General features: G+C 35.6%; 2 protein-coding genes across 2 annotated transcripts; one reads left to right on the forward strand and one right to left on the reverse strand.

Moving 5' to 3' along the window:
• Nucleotides 1-13,588: 13,588 nt before the first annotated feature.
• On the reverse strand, nucleotides 13,589-15,159 carry LOC120276900 (probable N-acetyltransferase HLS1). The gene is made up of 3 exons (XM_039283634.1): nucleotides 14,925-15,159; nucleotides 14,657-14,823; nucleotides 13,589-14,572 (listed from the first exon to the last, which is right to left on the reverse strand). The coding sequence occupies exons 1-3, from the start codon at nucleotides 15,093-15,095 to the stop codon at nucleotides 13,705-13,707; spliced, it is 1,206 nt and encodes a 401-aa protein (XP_039139568.1). The 5' UTR covers nucleotides 15,096-15,159; the 3' UTR covers nucleotides 13,589-13,704.
• A 9,026-nt stretch (nucleotides 15,160-24,185) lies between these two features.
• Nucleotides 24,186-25,488, forward strand: LOC120276879 (LOB domain-containing protein 37-like). The gene is made up of 2 exons (XM_039283612.1): nucleotides 24,186-24,648; nucleotides 24,736-25,488. Exons 1-2 carry the CDS (start codon nucleotides 24,465-24,467, stop codon nucleotides 25,137-25,139), a joined length of 588 nt encoding a protein of 195 aa, XP_039139546.1. The 5' UTR covers nucleotides 24,186-24,464; the 3' UTR covers nucleotides 25,140-25,488.
• Nucleotides 25,489-25,845: the final 357 nt, after the last annotated feature.

The raw sequence follows: 25,845 nt of genomic DNA on the forward strand, positions 1-25,845 counted from the left end.
CCATTTTTATTACTGATTTTGTAGCATGCATTTTTCAAAAATTACTTGCAGCTTACGTTGAGTATCACCGACACTAGCTCCTACCCAATATCACATGTGCAAGACCGCTCGCTATAAAAGGAAGATAGCATTGATTGTTCTATTTATTTTATGAGATTCATGGAACAAATACTCAAGAAAGAGCAACTCCATATAACCACCAGTGATGTTAGCCATGTTCACCTGCAATATGGTGTGCAAATATTGGCCAATAGTTTATGCTAAATGCCGACAAAGAAAGAACGCTCCGATGGAAGACCCACCAGCAAAGGTAGTTGCAAGTACAACCATCGTTGACCCTAGTGCAACAACAGAATTGACTACGATGGATGACAAAGGTGAAGTAGCATCGCTAGCGGGACCACCGAATAATGAAGACAATGTAGGTCAAGCTCCTTTAACTGTCAACGACTAAATGGTCTATTGGTATACGGGTCGCCGATAGAGCTCTTCACCGAGTGGTAAGAGTTTGATTCTCGGCTGATGGCACATTTGTGGGAGATGTGAGTGGTGGTTGTGTGCGGGTGGTCTCAGCGCCCATGTGTGCGCGGGCCCACCCCCACTTGCTCTACCGAAGCTTGTGCACGCCCCCGACGGTTTAGCAGGGCCTTGGGGCTGTCTGTTCTTCTTGTAAAAACAATTCTACTTTCAATTTTAATTTGACTCCAGCTATCTACTTGTTGTTTATGTTTGAAACCCATGAACTCTATTTTAATATTTGGACAATCAGGTATAAAATGTTAGATCTGCTTGTTATCACCAAATGTATACAGTAACTATTTGCTTTGAGTACTTCCTTGACAACTAGTTTAAAACTCCGCAATACAATTTAATATAAAAACAATATAGATGTAAAATGAGATAAACGCTTACATTACGATAGATGTTTTCACAAAACCAGGTCACTGTTTAATTTCAAAACAATTTGATCAGATACTAAAGTAACTGCTTACCAACATATAAAGACGTTTAGAAACCGACAATAATGCGTAACATCATGCCTTCCCATTTAGAAACTGCTTAACTCTTTGCATGTTGATTTTTTGAGTAGATGTGTTCAATAAATATTATTCAGTCTACAAACACAAAATTACTGGTAGCTCTGTTATGACCAACTTCATGACAATGACTACATCGTAACTCCCGGACGTTGAACGCTTGTGACTTGATCCTTCGGCGATTTGGACGACCAGGTTGTTCTTCGAGATGGGTGGTCTAAAACGGAGATCTCGATTATCGTCCTTAGGTTTGTCTTGGTCTGCTATTTGGGAATATTGGGTTCTCATATGTTGCTCTGTAAGTTGCGATAGTGTGGTAACTATCAATGAAGTGATGAACATTAGTATCCATTCGAATATTTGTGGCGCATGCATGTTTGCATGGTACGTCGTACACCTCCCAATGTTGACAAGAACATGTTCTCTCTCGTAAGTTAACCATATTACTTTGATGGTCAGTAACTTCAAATTGTTCCCCATTGGAGCACCCAACGACTAAGGTTCTGCTTTCCTCGACCGTTTTTTCAACCCTCCTATGAAGTTTAGGGCAAAGATAAGTGTCCCAGTTTTGGCATTGTTCACGCCTCTTATACATCATTCATGAGCTTAAATCTATAATGTAATCAGTAAGCATTATATACTAAACGGAATAGAAGTAAAGCGAGGGGAAAGGAAGCTGGCCAGACAGTACAAACTAATATTGTATATTAACAGCATATTTTGTACAGTTACACTTTTTATAATTAAATATTAGATATTGTATTTACTAAATCATATAATAAACTGTAAAGCCAGAACGTAAACAGAAAATATCATAAATAATCACTTTTGCATGAAAAAACGCACTTATGGGTAATACTGAACGGGATTGACATAACTTGGCAATAAACAATAATATTCAATGCACCTTATCAAATCAACCATATTGTACACAGGAAGGTGTCGAGCTTCTTATTAAGAAAGATTATAAGGAAGCTGATCAATTCTAGGATGTCATTCCTAATTATGAGAATAATTCAAGGGATTGTATGGAGACTCAAATCATCTCAAAATAGTAAGTTGGAACAAGAGGATTTATCTCCTTTATTCACGACAAGTGGCGGACAAAAATAATGGCAAGTGACAACCCAAGATAGGAATTGATTGATTCCAATTTTATTTTTCCATTCTTTGTATGATTGATTTGAATTCCTATTTTCCTTCCTTTCTGTGTATTGTTTTTTATTGTAACAAAGTCTATAAATATAATAAGAGTTGAACTCTCTTCTCACGTGGAAAAGAGAATTCATTATTTACAAAACCTTGTTCATTTTCATTTTTTCTTTATGGTACCAGAGCCACTTGTGAGATAAGAGAGTTCTATTCTACAAAACAATGGCTTCCACAATTTCCTTGAATGTTGCCAACTTTGTTACACTCAAACTTACCCCAGAAAACTATCCCTTGTGGCGTGAACAACTACTTGCTCTTGCAGAAAGTCAAGATATGGTTGGGCTTCTCACAGGCGAAAGAGATAAACCAGCCACGTACAACAATACCACAACAAGTGAAACTTCAACCAATGAAGCAAAAAAGATCTCAGAAGAATACCTCAAATGGCGAAAAGAAGATCGTCTCCTACGTGGGTGGATTATCGGGTTACTCACCGAAGAAGCTTTAGGTCTTGTCATTGGCCTAGAATCATCACAATCAGTTTGGCATGCCTTGAAAGAAGCATATGCTCAAGATTCCCAAGAACGAGAATTTACTCTTCGACAACAACTTACATATCTCAGAAAAGATCTAAATCAGCCTTTAGAGGAATACTTGAGGAAGTTTAAAAGTATTTGTGACAATCTTGCAGCTATCGGAAATCCAGTACCCGACAAGGCAAAAGTCTATTCCTTACTTGCTAATCTAGGTCCGAAATATGAGTCTTTTACAACGGCGATGCTCAAACCTCCCATGCCATCTTATTCCAAAGTTGTGTCACTCCTACAAGGTTATGAACAACGAAACACATGGTTTGAAGCCTCTAATTCACCAGCATATGCATTTTATGGACAACGCAACCAAACCCAGTAACAAACTTACAACAACCACAATCATCGAAACAAGCAATTCACATCAAAAGGTAGAGGTTTTCAGGCTACTAACAACAATTTTCAGCATTCAAATTTTGTAGGAAATAACTCACAACAGCCACAAAGATTTAACAATCACACTCCACGACCACCACCTCCTGGCAAACGACGAATGACAAGCACAGAAAGAGAGTTATATAAGAATGAGCACTGTCAGCTTTGTGGAAGGCTTGGACATATTGCAAAAATATGTTGGAGCCTACCAGAACAATCAGTGAATAATGAGGACCTTCCTCAAGCTCTTGCTGCTCTCACCATGGATACTTCAGTTGCGGATGTTGAATGGACAACAGACACTGGGGCTCAAATCATATGACTGCACATTCAGGTATGTTACAAAATCTTAAAAAATATGTTGGTCATGATTCAGTCTTCATTGGTGATGGTTCTCCTTTAAAGATAGATGCAACTGGAGATATTTTAGTTTCTGATGGTAAGAATGAATTATTTCTTCATGATGTCTTACATGTACCTCAGTTAACCCGAAATCTACTCTCTATTAGTCAGTTAACGACACAATATCCTTTAAATTGTGAATTTACTGACAAGTTGTTTTGTATTAAGGAACGAGCAGCAGGTCGAACATTGCTAATGGGTCAACGTAAAGGAGATCTTTATGTTTTGTCTAAACCAAAGGAAGCACACTTTTTAAATAGACAAAACTCAGGGACTGAAGAATTGTGGCATCAACGTCTTGGACATCCACAAAGATCAGTTGTTCAATTTTTACATACCAAGAATTTAATTCATGTTAATTCAAATAAAAACATGGAAACTATTTGTGAAAGTTGTCAATTAGGCAAACTTAGCAAGTTACCATTTAGTTCTTCTCATTCCTCTAGTAATCATGTTTTTGAAAAAATTCATTGTGATATTTGGGGACCGGCCCCTATTTTATCTCTTGGCAAATTTCGATATTATGCTTGTTTTGTAGATGACTATTCTCATTATATTTGGTTAATTCCTCTTCGTGCTAAATCTGATTTTATTGATGTTTACTTAGCCTTTGAAAGTTATGTGCAGCGCCAATTTGATAAAAAAATTAAGATTTTTCACTCTGATGGTGGAGGTGAGTTTGTCAATAAAAAACTTATTTCACACTTTCAGCAACAGGGAATTGTTCATCAGCTTTCTTGTCCTCATACACCTAAGCAAACGGGCATCGTTGAACGCCGTCATCGTACGATCAGAAACTTGGGATGACGATGATCTTTCATAGTGGAGCACCTAATTTTCTATGGGTTGAGGCCTTTACCACAACAACGTTTTTAATCAATCGTTTGCCTTCTTCCTCTATTAATTTTACTTCTCCTTATTTCCGTTTATATGGTGCTCATCCTAATTACTCTATTTTACGTGTGTTTGACGCTAGATGTTACCCATATACATGGGATTCTAAGAAGAATAAGTTTGATCCTAAAACAATTCCTTGTGTTTTTCTAGGTTACAGAGACAAGCATAAAGGATACCGATGTTTCAATCCAAAAACTAGCAAGATGTTTGTCTCTAGACATGTTCTCTTTGATGAGAATATGTTTCCTTATAAAGCAAAGGAGTCGTTTTCACCTTCTAATACCTACATAACAGATTTTCTCAATCCCTCACTTCCTGCTATGGATCTAACATCTATTTCACTACCATCCAATATTTCAACTACGCCATTAATTGCACCAGAACATACCAACTCAGATGTGCCACTTGAGTCACCTTTAAATCATGATAGTGATCACACTCTGCAACCTGGTGCCATCAATGTCTCATCCCAAGATCATGACATGACTCTTGTGACCTCTCCTACCACAGTGAACAATGATTCGGTGAGTCAAAACTTGATAAGTGAAAACTCTAACACTTTTGATCCTTCTGAACAGGTTCAGCCAACATCTCATCCTATGGTTACAAGAGCGAAACACGGCATTTACAAGCCTAATCCACGATATGCATTAACTCTTGAATGTGGTGATATACCAAGTGAGCCACGATCTATCAAAACAGCACTTCAACATGACGGGTGGAGGAAGGCCATGCTCGATGAACTTGATGCTTTGCATCAAAATCAAACATGGACCTTAGTTCCTAGAGAATCTCATATGAATGTTGTAGGATCAAAATGGGTGTTTAAAACCAAATTAAAAGCTAATGGCACACTTGATAGGTTGAAAGCTCGGTGGTTGCAAAAGGCTATCATCAAGTTAGCCGGTATCGATTATATTGAAACTTTTTCTCCCGTTATAAAAACCGGGTACTATTCGATTAGTTCTTAGTTTTTGCTTTTGGTTCAACAATGGGATATTAGCCAACCTGATGTTAAAAATGTTTTTCTCCATGGTCACATAAATGAAGATATTTACATGGAACAACCACCAGGTATGCATGATCCTATGTTTCCATCTCATGTTTGTAAACTTCAAAAAGCTCTTTTATGGCCTTAAAGCAGGCCCTTCGAGCATGGTTTGATCGTTTTAGTTCCTTTTTGATTCGCATGGGTTCTTTTTGTAGTTTGGGTGATCCATCTTTGTTTATTTTGCACTCATCACATGGCACATTGGTCTTACTTCTTTATGTTGATGATATGCTATTAACAGGTTCTAATTCAAAGTTACTTCTCGACTTTATTACACTTTTTGCATTCGAATTTGCTATGAAAGATCTTGGACCAGTGCATCATTTTCTTGGCATAGAAGTTCAACGATCTACTAACACTTTGCATCTTTCTCAAACTCACTATGCTCAAACTATTCTTGACAAAGCTCAAATGCTAGATTGCAAACCCATGACTACACCAATGGAATCTAAAACCAAGGGTCTTCATGATGATACTCCACTCTCTGATCCTACATTTTATCGTAGCCTTGTTGGTGCTTTACAATATTTAACACTTACAAGACCTGATCTCTCTTTTAGTGTTAATTATGTTTCTAAATTTATGCAGTCACCAACTATTGCTAGTATGAAAATGGTTCGGCGTATTTTAAGATATGTTAAAGGGTCTATTACTTTAGGTTTGCATCTAATTGGAGATACTACACTTGATCTTTTTGCCTTTTCTGATGCAGATTGGGCAGGTTGTCCTACTACAAGAAGGTCCACTACTGGTTATTGCACATTTTTGGGACGAAACATTATTTCTTGGTGTGCTAAGAAACAATCAACAATCTCATGCTCAAGTACTGAGGCAGAATATCGTGCTATGGCCAACACAGCAGCAGAATTAACTTGGCTCACGTTTCTTTTACGTGACCTTGGAGTTCCACAATCTTGTCCACCCATCCTGTTTTGTGATAACTTGAGTGCATTGCACATGACTATCAGTCCCGTCTTTCATGCTCGTAGCAAGCACATTGAATTAGATTACCATTTGTTCGTGAAAGAGTTTCAATGGGTCTCCTGATTACTCGTCATGTCTCCTCTACTTCTCAATTTGCAGATATTTTCACAAAACCGCTATGCAAGGCCGCTCTATGTTATTTACGTAGCAAACTATGCCTCCAACCTCGGCATAATTTGAGGGAGGATATTAAGAAAGATTATAAGGAAGCTGATCAATTCAAGGATGTCATTCCTAATTATGAGAATAATTCAAGGGATTGTATGGAGACTCAAATCATCTCAAAATAGTAAGTTGGAACAAGAGGATTTATCTCCTTTATTCACGACAAGTGGCGGACAAAAATAATGGCAAGTGACAACCCAAGATAGGAATTGATTGATTCCAATTTTATTTTTCCATTCTTTGTATGATTGATTTGAATTCCTATTTTCCTTCCTTTCTGTGTATTGTTTTTTATTGTAACAAAGTCTATAAATATAATAAGAGTTGAACTCTCTTCTCACCTTGAAAAGAGAATTCATTATTTACAAAAACCTTGTTCATTTTCATTTTTTCTTTACTTCTTTGCACATGTGGTAATAAGTTGTTTATAGTTATAAAATGTGTATTTAGTTGACCCAAAGGAAGACTTTATACTTGACTGGATTTTACTATAAAACATGATTACTACAACGAGTTAATCACTAGTGAATTGAATCATTGTCCAAAGACTAGATTTGATGTCACTCAATTAACTTGAAGATGGGTTATTGTTATTTATATGTTTTGATTATTAGACCTCTAATTAATTAACTGTGAGCTAATTATTGATTATTGCTCTCTATACAGTTAACATCATGAGTGTTAATAATGTGTTTGCTACACTCAATGGCATTCCCATGCTTAACAACTCAAATTTCAAAGCTGGAAAAAATAAGGTAATACTCATTTTGGGATGTATAAATCTAGAATATGTGTTAAGAGAACCATGTCCTGCACCTTTGATAGATCAAAACTCTATTCATGATAAGAGAGTTTTTGAGAGGTAGGAGTGGTTTAACCGTATAGGTTTAATGATCATAAAAAATACAATCCCAGAAGCTTTTCTAGACACTATGACTGAGGAATATACAGGAGTACATCCTCGATATATGTCATCTAGTTGGGAAATAGAAGGGTTTGAAAATTGAGCTGCCAAAGATAAGAAAGAGTTCATAGTGGTTCTGTCAATATTGAGCTTATAAGGATAAACTCCATTATTGTGGATCCACTTGCATTAGTGCCTATAGTGTTCAACAAGCATGTTGCTTATATGGTTGGCATTAGTAAATATACTTTGATTAGTGAGAGTTTATATATAGTTAGCTTTATATTGTATTGATGTCATGACATTTTTTAACAGATTTTATGAAATTTCTAGTTTATTCATTATTTCACTATGAATTATGATCTCATAAGGTATTTTAAGTTGGACCAGTTGGAAATAGACAAGCATAGATCAATTGGCTTGTAATTTCCATGCTACACATCCACACTTGATCTATGTCGTTAGTTAAGTCGGTACATGTGAGCATTGTGGGTTTAGTTGAATTGTAATGGCGACGACTGCCCCCATGTTCCTCGTATAGATGAGGATGATGGACGAGATTGATTTTGATGATTTTTCAGTTGTAATTACATTTGGTTGTTGATGGTAATTTATACACAATTTTTAAATTCCTGAAGAGCATGGTTGTATGGTCCAAGTGGAAGATTGTTGGGTTGTGGACCACATATCATGTAGAGATATAAGGACTTATGTACATAAGTTGTGTAGACGTACACAACTAATGTTTATAATTGTATATATTTTATCATATTTAGTTTTGAATGGACCCAATTGAGGTGATCTAAATTAAAGTTTGAATAGGGTCATAATTATCTAATTTTAAATGTGTGGATTTATGTATTAATAATATGTTGTGTAGAATTTATGGGGAAAAATCGTCAATTTTATGATGAACAAACTTGTAATTAGCCCCATAAATATTTCTTATAAATAGGGTGTGGTTCCTGACTGAGCACGCAATTATCTGAGATTCAGAATTAGGTTTTCTGAATTAGGGTTCCCATCTCCCCTATCTACGAGTGATCAGTTAGAAGAACCACAATGCCCAATCATTAACATCAATGGATTCAAGTGCAGGTACACTTCCTCAATTTATTGTTTATTCTCAAATAATTCTAATCAAGAAGATCATGGCTTTTCATAGTGATTATCTTATCGTGAAATCCATCAAGTTCCATCATAAACCGCTCACCATCCCTATCAATTTTGACAATGCTTCCTGGGTTAGTTTCAACTACATTGCTTACGTTCTATAGTAATAGATCGTAGTTTGCTATATCACTTCCATGTAGAATCTCCCGCGTCAACTCTTTACCCATCCAAGCTTGTTTGTATTAAAGATGAACACTGTGATCACGCAGTATGTCCCGTTGTATATCCACAGCTAGATAAAGAGAATGATCTCAGTTTTGTTAAGTACCTGCTTAGTAACTCATCTTTTTGAAGCTTTTGGATGAGATGTTGTGGCAATGCCTCCACCACATATATGGGCATCCTGTGATGTTTTTATTTTAAATGTTGGAAGTTTACCTTCCCTTGAGGCATGGACTCGCCATGGGCAGCTAAGGGAAGCACATATAACAGTAACTCTATCTTTATCATTTTTTATGAAATGAAAATTAAAATTTTGTTTGATAGCAAAGTCGCATAGTGCCTCATTGAAGTGTTTTGCATCTTCATAACATTGCCCGACCATTGTCACATCATGATCAAAGCTTCCGAGAGAACTCAAGTTTGGTGTAGGTCGCATGGATAAACTTGATGACGAGATGGGGCAAGGATTGCATGAAGTGCTTTCCAACACATGATCCCTTGTGATGGTAATATTAATAATAAACAGTTATATAGAAAGTAAGTAGTTTAAAAATTATGTATACAAGAATGTATAAACTAAATACAATACCTTATATGTGAATAAGAAAGTTGAAAGTTAGTAGATAAGATAAAATGGGAAACAAGAATATTATTACGTAAATGTTTAGTCTAACTTACTATGGTATTGACAACACATCCAAACTGCCATTCATTCCATCGACAACATCTACAATCATATCAACTACATTTTTATTGAACATATGATAAATATGGCACATCCGTTGAAAGTCACTTTCGGAGCTAATAGGAGATGTTGTCTTGTGCTCATTCGGAAGTAAATATTTCACTCTCACCCGAGAAGCTTCAAGATTCCATCGTTTGCATATTTCCTCAAGTACTTCCTCCCATTTAGTCAAAACAATATACTGCAACACATAGTCTTCGCCCTTATATCATGCAATTCCATGAAATATGTCCATCCAAGGCCTACACATTAAGAAAAAAATTACAACAATGAGGTCGACTTTAAAAAAACATGGACCTCCATGAGGGTTTCTTACTACCACTTTATCATCGGCTTCACATGCACATGTAAGAACCTTAGTAATGAAGAAGAAAAAGAAGAAGGAACACTAATAAAAAACAACAAGAAAAAGAACCCTAGTAAAGAAGAAGAAGGAACACTAGTAAACAACAACAAGAAGAAGAACCCTAGTAGAGAAGACGAAGAAGAAGTATACTAAAAGATGAAAACAATCTTCTCTTGTGCCGTTAAGAGGACATGCAACCATGGCTGACAAGACTTGGCAGTTGGCTCCATTCTTCCTGCCAAAACACACAAAGTCAATTTTGGGATTAACAAAAAATTCACGGTGCAAAGTAACGGCCAAACCAAATGACATGAATTTTAAAAAAGGACTAAAAAGTATATTAATTTGTCAGAGGGACTATAGGGATATTTGAACAATTTTAGGGACTAAAAAATAATTTTCCCTAATAATAATAAAACAACAACAATAATAAGAACAATAATAATAATAATAATAAAAGTAATAATGATACGAATAATAATAATAAATAAAAATAATAATAATAAGAAGAAGAACAACAACAACAACAACAATAATAATAACTAGGCGTTCTCCCCAGCTTTGCATTGGGTTTTTAAAATTTTATGAGTTGAGGCAATATCATATATAAAATAATATAATTAAACAACTCTTACTATAGAAACTATTTTATACCTTACATTTCAAAGGTCTTATGGACATTTATTTCATAAATAATTAGGTGTTTTTAAAATTTTGTGAGTTTTGAGGCAATATCATATATAAAATAATATAATTAAACAACTCCTACCATAAAAACTATTTTATACCTTGGATTTCAAAACTTTTATGGACATTTATTGCATAAATAATTAGGTGTAATTAATATTTTTCAATTATTAATATTATAAATAATATAAATAAAAAATTAAATATTATAAAAAAATTAAAATTGTTTTTTGAAACGCTCTCGGAGTAGATTATACATTTACTTTAATAGTATGTATTGATAATAATACACTAGATGTAAAATACTCTCTCCATTCTTTTTTACTTGTCATATTTGGAGTCTAAAGGAGAAAAAAAATAAAATTTGAAGTATGAGGTGATGCTTGGACATGGTTGCTTTGTTTGATATGTTTTAATGCACAGATTAGCAAAATTCTAAACTATGATTTCAAACTCAAGATAAAAGCAATGCAAAACTAGTAATTATAGGGTATAAAAACATTTTCAAAACTTATAATAACCTTTTCCTTTATGAGTTTGCATATATTCATGGCATCAACCAATTTGTCAAGGACAGGCTATGCTATTAATTTTGAGTTTTTAACACTTTATATGACTGACTGGTATAATGCAAATATTATATTAAACATGCTAATTACCTGCATGGTAAAATAGAATCCACATGCTGACACACAATTACAATCAAGACCATGATTATATTGTTTTCCAAATAGTAGGAGACAAGGTGATTTAAAACATATTGATTATTATGTTGGACTGTCAATTTGGATGACAAGACTATGTAGCTTTACAGCTTCATACAGTAATTACTAAGCAATATATTAAATTATCTGCATATTGTATGGATATTTTCATTATTTCATGTTAAAATTATTCAAGAATAAGCTAGGATAATATATGAAATTATGATCCATAGGATTTTATATCATCAACCCAATTGTCTCACAAAATAAATTCTACAGAGACAAAGATACAATCCAGTGAAATTTGAAATAAATCATATATAAAGAACTATGAATAAAAAATGAACTTTAGAAATCTGCTCAGCATGACTAAAAATGTTCTTGAAGATCCTATGAGCATACATGAAGAATACTGGAAAAGTCAACAAAATAAACAAAATATGTAAGCATGGTCTTTCAGCACCATTAAAAGTCAAATCTTCTATGTTTCTTTCTTGCAAAGTACGATGAAGTCGTCAAATAAAATGGTCAGTATAGCATGTCAAAAATGAAGGCAAAAAGGAATAGATATAATAATGATAAAAAATAATAAAAATAACAAGATATTGATTGAAAATATAGTCATCTCCATGCCATGTGAATTGAAATTCATATTTTTATAAGGAAAAAACTATATCATGATTTTAAGTTTTGATGATAAAAAACGATTATTATTATTATTATTATTTTATAAAAATGACGTACTATATGCATTTGAGACTAAATTAATCAAATGCAGGGAATCAAGCCTATGTTTATGAACTCAATGAGCACTTTTCAAATCCCTAGTCCACCAGAGAACACCTCTTCTTCTCTTAATTAATAATTACTCCATGGACATTCCTATCTGATGCCTTTGGATAGGAACAAGCATCATAGGTCATAGAATTGTGGGTTAATAAGATACACAAACAAAGTCTATAATTATAATACAATGTGAACCAGTGAGAATGAACATATGTTTGCTTACTTTGGTCCCATAATTGGTCAACGTAGTGTTTGAAAAATAGAGCTAGAACTTTGAAACATGGCACTAGTTAGTTAATAAAAAGAATATTAGGTCCACAAATGAGTTCAAAGTTACAATTAGGCACAGTTAGGCTTGGGTGGTCTATGTATGCGAAAACTCTTGTTCATGCACTGAGTCCAAGTCAATGCCATTTTACCTTTTTGACTAACCATGACCCTGTATCACGCGTGGTTTGGTTTACTAAGTTAGGTTTGAATTATACCTCAAATATATTATATTTATATACATATATATATATATATGTATATGTTTCGCATGTTATTCTTATGGTTTAGTATGATCGACGAAGAGGGGCCCAAGTGCTGAAAGGCAGAGGACAATGGAAGCCAAATGGTGGGACCATGTACGCACACCTGAAGTATAAAGGAAAGACGTGGTCAACCAGGATTCACCAATTAGTGGGATGATTAATAGTGGACCCATTAGATTTGGTCCCATCAAAACCACTCAACCAAGATTACGACCCCAAAACCGAACCATGTGGCCCAACCAAACTCAACGCAAAACACAACCCGTGCCGTGTGTCACATCCTAACTTATATGAAATTACTAAACCACCCTTTTACAAGGGTTTTATTGTAAATTCACATCCACACACGCGTTTCATATTTGATCACCAAATGGCGCCAATATGCTCAGGTTCCGGTCACCACCTCCGGTTTGTTGATTACCTTCTCTTTTTCTTATCCATGATGTCAATTTTTTTAAAAACCCAAGGTGCGGTCTTTTTATTCTTCCCCGTAACTTCCCTCTTTTCTTATCCATGATGTCAATTAAAAAAAAAAATAAAAAAATAAAAAACAAAACCAAAATGTGGTCTTTTCTTCTATCCTTTTCCTTTTACTTGAAAAGCTTTTAGTCGTTGGTTTTCGTTGATCCAGCTTTTTTTTTTTTCTTCGGTTCCAAATGTTTTTATATCGTTCACTTATGATGTTTTTTTTAATTCATACTATTTTTTATATAAAATAGTGATTTATTTTTTTATAAAAAATAAAAAAATATATTCAAAGATATTATTCTTGAAAAATAAAAATTAAGAATATGTAAAGCAAAAGAAAGAAAAAAAAAGTTAAACCAGATTCCAACATATCTCAAAAAAATAAAATAAAATAAAAAACGTAAATTTCTTTTTAAAAAGCCCGCTTTTTCAGTTAAAGAAAAAAAAAAGGAGGGAAAATTCCAAAAAAAAGGGCGCGCTAATTTACACATGTGGGATATTCTGTTACAAAAAACAGGAGTGTCTCGTGACCGTTCGATCCGATCAGAACTCTCGCGGGTCCACGAAGATCGACGGCGGGGGAGACGACTTGGTCCAGTCACCGACGGACCCGTCGCTATAATCCTCCGCGAGCCTCTTCACACACCAAAGATCCTCCGCGCACGATAGCCTTCGCCAGTGCGGGATCCCACCGCGCAGCGGCTCGCACGCCGCCACCTCCGTCGCCACCACCCCGCACCCGCCGTCGCGCGCTAGGTTGTGCGCGCGCGCGCACAGCGCACGCACCAGCTCCACCGCCCTCGGCCCCTCCCCACCCAACCCGTAGAGAAAGTAAAGCCCGAATGGGTGGAAGAGATCTGGAATCGATGGGATCTGGAGCCATTGCAACGCGCGATCGGCAACCCTGCTTGCGCGCGCCAGCGCGCGCCGTAGTCTCGACGCCCCCCTCACCTCCATGCTGAACACCTCCTTGCTGTTCCACACGCTCAGCACCGCCCACGACTCCGGTGGGTTTTTGAGGAATTCTTCGGCGTTGATCCATTCATCGGGTTTTGATCTTGGATTGGAGAAGACGGCAATGAAGGTGCCGATCGAGAGGCGGTTGCTGAGGACGGTGTTGATGTCGCGGGGGAAGAACTCGGTGGTGGCGAAGCGGCGGCGGTAGATGGTCTCGGCGTCGGCGATTGAGAGCCGGCGGATGGTGACGCGGCGAGGGAACGAGAGGCGGTGGGCGAACACTGGGTGGACGAGGATTGAAGGGGTTCTGAATTTTGAGTATCCGCACCGCCCGGTGAACAACTTCACTGATGCTTCGTTGTCTTTGTCCGTCGCCATGTAAGCGTACTCCGCCCCTTTCTCTCTAAACCATTCTTCCATTTCTTTCACTAGCTTCAACCCAATGCCCAACCGCCTAACAAAAATTAATTAATTAATTAAATGCATTTTTTTTAAGTTGTTAAAAAAACAATAGGGTAAATGTGGAGGTGAGAGTTACCGGTGGGAAGGGGAGACGCGGAGGCCGAGGATGTAAGCGAGCTTGGTGTAGATAGGGGTCTGGTGTTTCGCGGGACAACGGAAGGGTTTCTTACCGCAGGTGGCGGTTTTGATGCAGCCCCTGATAAGGCCCACGATCTGTTTCTCCGGCCCAGCCGTTTCGGCTACCTATATATTTTTTAAAATGTAATAAAAATAGGAAAATAATTAGAAAATAATAAGAATAATAATAACTTTTTGGTAAAAAGAGAAAATAAGGGGAAACGGACCAGCATGTGAAAGGCAGGTGAGTGGCAAACGCGGGAAACGGGGTCACAGAGGTGGGTGAAGAGGGACATCTTACCGCTTGGCCCAACCTCGCACATCTCCTCTACGGCCATGGCGCCGTGCCTGTCCTTCTCCTTGTCGAACACCCTCACTATAACCTTCTCTTCTCTCATATCTCTTAATTTTCTATCTTCTTTTGTGACTACTGACTAACACAGCTAATGATTGATAAACAGGAGAACAAGAAGATGAAGATGAAGAAGAAGAAGAGGAGCAGCAAAGGGAGATAAGGAAGCGTAAGAGGTCAGTGAGAAAAATCCGAGCTTTTTGTTAATGTTTTTGTTTCTATTCTAATTCGAGTAGAGAGTAATTGGTTGCTGCTATTAACTTGGTTTGAGGACACTGGGTTTTGCATAGAAGGGGTAGAGCAGAGGAAGTGAGAGGGCTAGACATATATATAGATATATATAGAGACACAAGGGGACGAAGGAGAAAGGTTGGTAATAATGGAAAGCTGCCGTAAGGTAAAGAGAGTGGGGTTGTGGGGGCAAGCTAAATAGATGGGAATGGCGGCTATGGCTGCGCAGTCTTTGCGTAGTGTGTGCCGTTCGATATTTAATCATTTGTTCACCCACGGACGTAATCCTTCTCACCTTCCTCCCTTACCATGCTCATCACCATCACCATGTTTGCCATACATCCATGGACCATGTTTCATGGCCCATCTCTGTTCCATACTCTCTACATGAATGCATGTGCATGTGCATGTGCATGTGTATGTTTGTTATCATATATAAAAAGCTCTCTGGTGCTCAATCTGATAGGTTCTTCGTCTTGGGGTAGTAGGGGCCATGGATCTCTTGCCACGTGGAGATTCTACGGCGGTGATTTACTGATGGATAACCAATAGTATTAATGGATAGTGTAGTACAAGTATTGTGTTACAGTGAGAGTTTGGATGGTAGAGGAGGCTGTTGCTTTCCAACCGTTAGCTAAAAGCCTAAAAGTGAGTGGAGGGTGGGATTTGATTGCGGCCGAAAGCCGTTTCCGAGGATAAGGCAATGATTGATTGGAATTCCGTTTCAACCATTGTGACAAGTTGCTATCCCTCTCATTAATGCACAAGTTATTTTATCAAATTAGTAATTAGTAATTTATGGAGTAATATACTTTTGATTGATTAATGACACACTTATATAAAGCATGGGGGGATGAAGAGAAGAGCATCCACACAGGAAATACATGCAATATTTCAAGAAAAGGGGATTCTTAGTTATGCTCCTCATAATGGAATGATGAAAATGATTGGTGAAGTGTGCCATGTGCATGGCCCTTGAATCTTGAGGAAGGCCTTTTTTTTGTGTTTTGGCCATGTTTGCTCTCATTCAATTCCTTTAGTGTTTGAAATCTAATGTGTGTGTGAGAGAGAAAGTTCTTATTTTAGAGTTTGGGGGACCATGTTTGATTATTATTATTTTTTTCTGGTTAAAATTATCAGTCATGGTCGGATTTGTGCCTGGTCGTGATTATGTTTCCAAAGCTGTACAGTCAAACTGGTTACAATTGCAACTATATATATATATATATATACATTACATATATATTCTGATCAATCATATGACTGGAAAGTATTCATAACTAATATCAAAGTAGGAACATTAATAACTGTTATACTATTGCATAGGCTAGTGTATGACAATGCTCGGCCGACCGGCACAAGACACGGCCGGTGGTTTGTCGCCGGCGAAGAATCACAAGACCATCAAGACAGCTTATTAGTCACATGAACACATGAACATATGCCTAATTGCACTCACTTTCCCACAACCCAAAGCTTAACATTATTAGAATAGACTAATATTTACATAAAGAAAAGGAGTTTCTTCTTGTGGGGTATTGAGCATAGATGGACACAAGAACAGCAAAAGTAGATAGGCCAGCAAGGCCAGCATGTTCGCTGATAATCTGGGTATTTGTGTCCTTCTAAGCCTTGACCAGGTTCAATTAGCACCAGCTAATGCAAAAGCCCACTGGCTTTTGCTGCTTGGAAAAAAAAAGCTGTGTCTCCACGGCTGCTGCTGCGCCTGAGAAATTATGCCTGCTATTACGCAGAGCTATTTATCCACTTACTAAGCACCAACTGCAGCAGCAGCAGCATCTATTTGCATATATGGAATCCAATCTTCCGTATATAACATTGTCTCTTTCTTGTCCCCCTCTCTTTTTGCATGCTCAATTAGATCAAATAAAACATTTTATATATATATATATATTGTAAAGATGTTTTCTTTTTTTTTTTTTATAGCTTTTAAATTTTGAAAAGTTTACCCATTCAATTAGATTGACCAGATTCATTTCAAGTTTTGGTTTATAGTATTTCATGCATAGGGTGTAGATCCAAGAGTTTGGATCTAGAATTCAAGGTTTGAATGCATTGCAATATATATTTGATTTAAGATTGAAATAGAATAATTGGAGCTAGTTAAAATTATGAAAATTTGATGTATTTAAAATGTTTGGTTCATGTACAACATCACTAGCTCAAGAGTTTGGATACAATTTGTTAACAAAAACAGTGATTTTAATCCAATTTTGGGAACAGAGACATGATTGAATTAGTAGAGATCAATCTAAAAGTTGGAAAAAGACATTAAAGTGAGATTTAGAACAAGATGCAAAGGTTTAAAAATATTCACGCGTGGCTCAAGAAAGTGGGATTAGTTACAAACTTAGCATGAGAGAGAAAGAAAGAAGGACAAAGAATATATATTTGAAGGCTTCTTTTTCCCCTTCTTTCACTCTCACTTGTCCTCCCATGACTTAACAAGAGATGTCCTTGACTTAGACATACACACACCATGCTCTCTTATTTATATAATTTTGCTTCATGGTTTTGAGACTATTCATGAACTTGCTCTCACACTCCATTTAGTCAAAATTCCATAGGACACTTGGCCACCACATTAACTCAAATAAATTAAATCTTTCTTCTTTTTTTTTAATCTTAAAGGTTTCCACATCTGTGATTAATTATATAACCACTTCCCAAGCTGGAACACAACTATTTATGCTTTGTTTGTGCCACATGGCAACCAGTTCTACAATGACCTTGCAAAACTTATTTAATTATTACATCAATTTTGCTGCAATTACTTTTAAAATTATACTTATATTCTTATCAAGGTTTAATTATTTGCACCATCAGCATTCCAAGAATTCCAATTTGATTAGAATACTCTATGATGTATATTATTAATGTGCATATTAGAGAATCATGACTATCAAATTACTTCAATTTTTCAATCACAAGTCAAATTTTAATAAAATTATATATTTCATAAAACAATAGATATTATTAAAAAAATAAATATAGAAATACATCAGTTTTAATAATTTAGTAATATTTAAAAATTTATTATGTGGTATGAGTAAATATGCGAACCTTTGATTAATTATAATGATAAATTTTTTTTACTTGAAAAATTTTACCGTGTTTATACAATACTATAAACCATTGACATTGAAGTGTTCCAATCTTTAGGGTTTCATCTACCTAATGAGATACTATTAGATATGAGTGATTCTTTGATACTAATATTTGTAATATATATATTGATTAATTGAAAAATGTTATGATAAGATGGTAATGGAAGTCGGTGACGAAATTGGTTGAAATGCACATTTCTATCAAAATGAGTCAGCATCTCTAATAGCCGTGAGATAGTAGTCTATGAAAAGCCTAAGTGGATTAGACCCTTCACACTCATACGTCACGTGATTTTGAGATTTCACCTATGCATATATGATGTGTGGTGTCTGTTCATTCCGATTTTTTAGCAGTTAATTTGTCCTCATCCTTCTGCATAAATAAAAACAAATTTTACATCAACAAAGTAGAAGCAAAATTTGTTTTTATTTAACTCTTATCTTAGTTATAAACATGGGTGATAAATTAGTTAACATCAAGGATCAAGAACTTATATAGGTCACAAGAGAGAAATGGTAGCTAGAAAGTGATGTTGTGATAGAGCAATGAAAACATTAACAATATATATATATATATATAGGTCTCAAGAAAGTCCCACAGCAAATTTAGTAGAACCAATTATGTAACCTTGTGAATGGAATTAATCATTTATTTTTTTTAAAAGAGTCCATCTTTGATTTGAAAGGTGAGTGGATGGGAAAGGAAATGAAAAGGAAAGAGCTTGAGAAATTTTTAGATCATGCATTGACCCAGACGTTAGTGGGCCCATCTTGTAATCTATAAGCATTGTGTGTGGGCCCATCATGACCAGTTGACCATAAAGTAGATTAAGTTTTTAAGGGGAAAAGTTAAGAGAACTGAGAAGTCTGGTACTTTCTTGTCAACTAGTGCTCAGAAAGAACACTACTCCAACAGTTATACAGCCAATAATAAATTTTGTATTTAATATTTTAATTTATTTGGTAAGGGGGTGTCACTTAGGTGGTCGGCTTTGATGGAGTGGACTGAATCGGATCCGGCAAAGGATCCGTTTAGGGTCCATTACCAGCTCTGTGTCTTTTCAGGATTTGATACAAGGTAGTGCTTTACTAGCCTAGCCTTCAAATATAAATTTATTTATTTATTTATTTATTTATTTATTTATTTATAATAGGTGTGTGAGTAGAGATGTGTTAGAATCTTCTATAGGGGACCTGAATAATGTTATCAAGTCTGACACAAATTCGGTCTAAGATTTTTGTTGTTTTATCAAATCAAACTTCAAACCAATGGTCAATTGGGGGAAAACAACTTTATTCACATGGACTATGAATGTTTAAAATATATTAAATTTTTTTTAATTTTATGTTTATTTTTTAGGAAAAAATATTGAGTTTGGTCTGTGATTAGGCGAGAGAATAAACTGTCAATTCTTGTCTTGTACAGTAGGAATGATTTTGAAAAGTTACTATTTTTCTTTTTATGTTTTTTTTTTCAATTTTATTTACTTATATAAATAATTTGTTATGTAGCAATAGGATAGTGTTAGTTGTTATTTCATTTTCGTGTCTAAGTCAAAATCAATTGGTTTAATTCTATCTGTAATTTATTTATTTTTTAAAAAAAAATTATATAAATAAGTTCAAAGAGAAAACACTAATAGAAAAAAATATATATAAATTTTTATCCTTATATTAGAGGTTTTTGAGACTTTTAAATTGATATTTTTCTACATCTGGTCCAAAGGGAATTACTAACTTTTCATAGTATTTTTTAAGATTAAATATAACATCTGAGAAGCAATAATTTAGGAAAACTTTTAAAAGAATATTAATTTTCTAATACTATTTTTTTATAAGATGATAACCCACCAACTTAATTAATATTCTGAGTTAATCTAACCTCCTCCCACCACTTTGTAAAGGGAAAAATAAAGTGACCTTGGGTTGAAAATTTGATTAGATAAAAAAACATAACACCTAAACACACCACAGAATTACTGTAACAGTCCAATCAGAGTGACATGCCAAATTACTGTAGTATTGATGGCTATAGTAATGGAAACCTTTATAAATAACAATATCTTTATTTCTCTTTCTAATCTACACATGTTTATATTAATATATATATATATATATCTAGAAACTCTTTTAGCTCTGTAGATAGAAAACAAGCAGCCCTAATGTGGTTTTTCACTTGACCCAACTAAATGATGCCAAGTAGCTGACCATCCCTCCATATCTTTACCAAAAAGTAAACAAACAAAGAAGATCACCAAGCCATGCCTTAAAAACCTCCCACATTGTTCTCATGCATACCCCAAAGGACATGCTTGCAAATAGTAGTACCCTCTCCCTAAAGCTAAAATAGAAAAGTTTGTGTCCTTTTTTGATCTCCAAACAATGTTTGATCTGACCATATTGTTTCTGTACACTGACTATGACCATCACTTCCCAGCTACTTAATGACATGACCCACAACCCATGCATATGCATGTATGTAATGTAATGCCATCCCATGCTATGCACATTCATGCATGCAAAGGGGACCAGGGACAAAGGAGGGGGCCCTTATGCTGTGTCAGTAATATGGATGCCAAGTGTTTTGTTAGGGTTTGAGAGTGTTGCAATACCAACTTGTCCTACTCCAAACCACTGGGCCCTTGAAGAGATCTTCATGGAGGGCATGCTGGACACTTGGGACTTGGTCTAAGGTTGAGGTTTGTAAGTCTAAATCATCCTTTATATCTTTTCAATCTATACACTATTTCCATTTCTTTGTGTTCTTTCTTATTAGGCTGGGCTTTCTCATTCCTTATTGGTCCTGGGCTTCCCACTAACTTTCTACTCAAAACTTAGGGTTTCTGGTTTGTAAATTAGCACATGCATTTTGATACCTCAACAACTAGTGAATGTATATATATATATATATATATATACACCTTTATATCAAATCAATTAGTTCCAGTTAGGTTTTGATTTAGTTTTATATATTTATATTACTTAACCAAAAAGAAACAGATAGAATTTACCAAACTTGGACTATGGTAAACTTGAGCTTGAACCTAACTTGATTACACTAGCATTACGGATATATGATATCTTTGTTTGACTTAAGAGTCATGGTTGATTCTAATTTTTATTTTTTTAACTTTGTAATTGTCTGGGTTTTTTTTTTTATTTAACTTGTCTTGATTTCTTATGTACATTGTCTTAGATTTAGGACAAACTACATTGCTTATTAGTGACTGTCGACGTGGTTGGGTGGTGATCGCTTGAGTTACTTTCGAGTCACAAATTAAGACAATTCTTTGAAAATCACACCTTGTTTTTTTTAATTTTTTATCCAACATGGTAATTACTATGACATTGATTTGAGAGCTTGGATGGCTTTGAAGGGCCCTCCACTAAGCTTTGCCTTTTGTTAATTAACCTTATTATTTATATATTTATTTATTTATTTATTCACAATCTAACAAAGGAGTGAAAGGGATGGGTGGCCATTGTGCTTGTTAAGCAATTGTTTGTATTTGAAACCCCTTCTAAACAATTTAATGGCTGAAAAACACTTGTTATTTTATTTTATTTATTGGCATTCATAATTAGTGTCAATGTGACATAAGCATGTGTTAGGTTTAATTTGGTAAGTGATGACATGTTTTGATATAAATATTCACAATAATATATATATATATATATTTATATGTAGTAAAATAAATGTACAAAAAAGATGATGACTTAGTATAAGATCACATTATGAACATAATGCCAAACTAACTTGGTATTCTTAGTAACAGTAATGAAGATTTGTATGACAAAGACAAGGTCATTAATATCAGAACTTTGTCATGCATGGGCATAAATAGTATGTGTGTAATCACAATCAAAGTGTTGTAATAGGAGTTGTTATTGGTCCTTTTCTATATGCTTATAATTTATAAGCAAAAATGGTTCCTGATATTATATGTCAATGATTGGAAGAATAAACATGTATGGATTAAATTAAGTATTGCCATTGATGTATACCCTTCATATGTTCACATACTATTAATGGAAAGGGATGGTAATAAATACACAATTTAGATTACTCTTGATATAATGCCATTAATTATTGGTGAAATTTAATTGGAGTAGATTGGCATTTTCCAAGCCCAATGTCCACTGGGCCGGGGCCCATGTTTGAAATTTTAGGTTTCTTTGATGAATTTTAACAGAATAATTGGATGTGGATTTATTAATGATTATATTATATATTCGGTAAGCTTTCATGCGTGCTTTGGCAACACTGAGTCACTGACTATGATATCATATTAAATAGAATCAATGCTTATTTATTGTTTTAATAATGTAAGAGCATTTAATTAATTTTTGTTTAAGAATCTAATTAAATAAACAATATTTTTTTCTCTAAATTATATTCCTATGTTCATGCTTTAATATTGGTTCTATTCTTTGAATATAAAGAATATATAACAATGGCTAAACTCAAATAAGTAAGAATAATGATGTGTTGTTGTACAAATTATATAATTATATATTATATATAACAATTTTGAATTGAAAAGACTTCATTAAAGATACCTAAACTTAGAAAAAGAAAATTGAACAATTTTGCTTTTTGATTAAAAATTTTGGCTACAATTCAGGGTCCAAGAGTGTAGTTATTTTAGATAAGTAATTTTTTTTTTACTTAAACGAGTGTCTCAACAATATTGAGCACCATTAATTTATATATGTTAAAACATTTTTGGTGAGTGATAAAAGATACATCTAGATCCAGATAGATTGATTGTGTTGGCCCATGAATACAAACATATGGGTTAAGCCTGGTACTAGCAAAATATGGGATTCCAAAACATTGCTTTCCAAAGTTTATGTACATGTGTAGTTAAATAAATTCAGTTTGCATTAATAGCTTAATGGTTTATTGGTGCCGGTGTTTTTGCGTAAGGTTTTCATTTTGAATAGATCTGAAATTGAAACCTATGTAAAAGAAGTACATGATGTTATTAAATTTTATAGATGTGTTCTACGTCAGTGCGTGTTCTTGACCATTAATTTTAAATAGGAGTGTTTGTCGGTTAGTGTCCAAAAAAATTTCAACTTGTATAGAATAAATGCACACTTGTATAGAATAAATGCACATGTGTTTTATTATAGTATTAATTTTATGTGTGCACACATTTCTGATATGATTTATTTATTTTATTAAAATAAAAAAAATAATCAATGTCCATTAAAATTGGACTGATGAGTTTTTTTTAGTATTTCAAATCGAAAGATATTCATTTTGATCCTGAATTATATATATATATTTCTTTTGTTTGTTTTGACTTCTTAACTTAATTTACCAAAATTTACCAAAATGAACAAATTTATATAATTCAAAAAAAAAAATATCAAATAAGACTTAAAAAAATAACAGCATTAATCTCCGAATGTTTTTACTTGGTGGTCCAGCATGAACAATGAGCCCAATCAAAACGCCACCACCACCACCACAAGTCTTAAGACCAATTGGTTATATTTTACCAAATCGGTCACTTTCCTGGTCCTTTTTTTCCCTGGTCCAAATACACAACAAGAGAAAAAGAAACACAGTCCAGAAGGTCATTTTCAAGAGTCACACTCTCTTATGTTCACTCATCCAACTCCCCAATTTACCCAATTCCCAACCTTCTCTAGTTCTCCCACTAAAAGGTCATTCCAGTCTTTTCCCCTTAAATCCTTGTTTCTAGACGTTTCTTCCACCGCATCTATCCATTCCTTTATATCCAACGGTTCAGATCATCCCAACATCCCCGCCGCGGGGACACGGAGCCGCCCCCGCGACCTGGGAGCTTATATTAACTAAACTTCAGTCCTTCACAACACCTTCAAGTTAACTAACTTAACCTTAGTTAACACTTTTAACCCAAACCTTTTTCTCTTTCTCTTCTAAATTTATATATCTCTTAAGCTTCTTTCCCACCTCTAAAAGGCTCTCAGTTTCTTGTTTTCCAAGCTAACGGTGGAGAGAGGGAAGCGTACCTGATCGGACGGCTGTGGTTGATGAGGGATCATCATCAACGGTCAGGATGAGCTGTAACGGTTGCCGGATTCTCCGCAAGGGCTGCAGTGAAGGGTGCGTGCTCCGCACGTGCCTCCAGTGGATCGAAGGCGCCGAAGCTCAAGGCCACGCCACCGTCTTCGTCGCCAAATTCTTCGGCCGCGCCGGCCTCATGTCCTTCATCTCCGCCGTCCCCGAATCTCAACGCCCAGGTACGATCTCTCAATCCCTGATCATCCATCCTCTCTATCGTCCGATCATCCTTTTTTTAACGTTGAGATCCGTGCCTTGCTCTATAGCTCTCTTCCAGTCACTCCTCTACGAGGCGTGTGGCCGAGCGGTGAACCCTGTCGGCGGCGCTGTGGGGTTACTCTGGGGCGGTAACTGGCACCTCTGCGAAGCCGCGGTGGAGGCCGTGCTGTGCGGCGCGGCACCGAGACCAGCGCCGGGGATCGAGGCTGCTGGGGATCTCTACGGCCGATCATCCTACTCCACCGCGAAACGCCGAAAGCGATTCGAAAATCCCCAATCGGGAACCGCCGCTTGCGATCTCGACCTCTACCTGACGCCGAGCTCCGATGGTGGTCGGCGAAGGAGGCCAGGATCGCCGTCGATGAACTCTGAGGAATCGGTGACGACGACGGCGTGCGGTGGAATCGAAGTCGATCGCCGCGCTCCGCGGCTTTTGAATCTCTTCGTCTGAGAATAAAAGAAAGAAACGAGTCTTTCTTTAGTCTTTATTATATATATATATATATATAATTCGGGTTTTGGATCCTGGTCTCAGTTTTCGGGTTTCGGATCCGAGATCAGCGAGCGATCACCAGCGAAGATGAAGATGAAGAAGAAGAAGAAGAGTGTTTCTTGTTTTTATTAATTTTGTAATTTATTTGTTTTAGTGGGGGGTTTTTGTAATTTTCGCGGCATGGATTCCATTCTTTGGAAGATGAATTGCCACTTTTATCCAAATATAATAATATTAATAATAATAACTAAAAAAAAAAAACTTCTGGTTTGATTGTTTTCCCTTCCATTATTCTCTCCTCAGACATTTTTAAAATCAATGTTAGAATTTTGTTGTTCTCTCCCTCCTGTGCATATATTGTCTTTTTCACGTGATTGTGGTTCAGACTCATTTTGTCACTTTTGCATTTAATTTTCTTTATGTTATGTCCATTTGCTGATATTTCTTGAACTCCTCATCTTAAAACCACGTTAAATAAATTATTTTAAATAAAATGACAAGAGAAAGAGAGAGAGAGACGTGAAGAAAAGAGAGAAGAGAAGAGATAGAGATCAAATTAAAGAATGAGAATGAGAATGAGAATGAGATGATGATTGAGAGCAAGGGAGAGCCATGCGCAAGAGCAAGTTGAGATGGAGGTGGGGCCCAAACGAAGAGAGAGTAC

The sequence above is a fragment of the Dioscorea cayenensis genome, chromosome 15, assembly GCF_009730915.1.
Source record: "Dioscorea cayenensis subsp. rotundata cultivar TDr96_F1 chromosome 15, TDr96_F1_v2_PseudoChromosome.rev07_lg8_w22 25.fasta, whole genome shotgun sequence".
NCBI lineage: Eukaryota > Viridiplantae > Streptophyta > Magnoliopsida > Dioscoreales > Dioscoreaceae > Dioscorea > Dioscorea cayenensis.

Excerpts from the sequence above, each read along its gene's own strand:
- LOC120276900 (XM_039283634.1), bottom strand. The coding sequence starts at position 15,095 with ATGAGAGAAGAGAAGGTTATAGTGAGGGTGTTCGACAAGGAGAAGGAC. Across the intron at positions 14,824-14,924 it reads CACCTGCCTTTCACATGCTG|GTAGCCGAAACGGCTGGGCC; the intron begins GTCCGTTTCCCC and ends AAAAATATATAG. Across the intron at positions 14,573-14,656 it reads CGCGTCTCCCCTTCCCACCG|GCGGTTGGGCATTGGGTTGA; the intron begins GTAACTCTCACC and ends AATTTTTGTTAG.
- LOC120276879 (XM_039283612.1), top strand. The coding sequence starts at position 24,465 with ATGAGCTGTAACGGTTGCCGGATTCTCCGCAAGGGCTGCAGTGAAGGG. Across the intron at positions 24,649-24,735 it reads CCCCGAATCTCAACGCCCAG|CTCTCTTCCAGTCACTCCTC; the intron begins GTACGATCTCTC and ends CTTGCTCTATAG.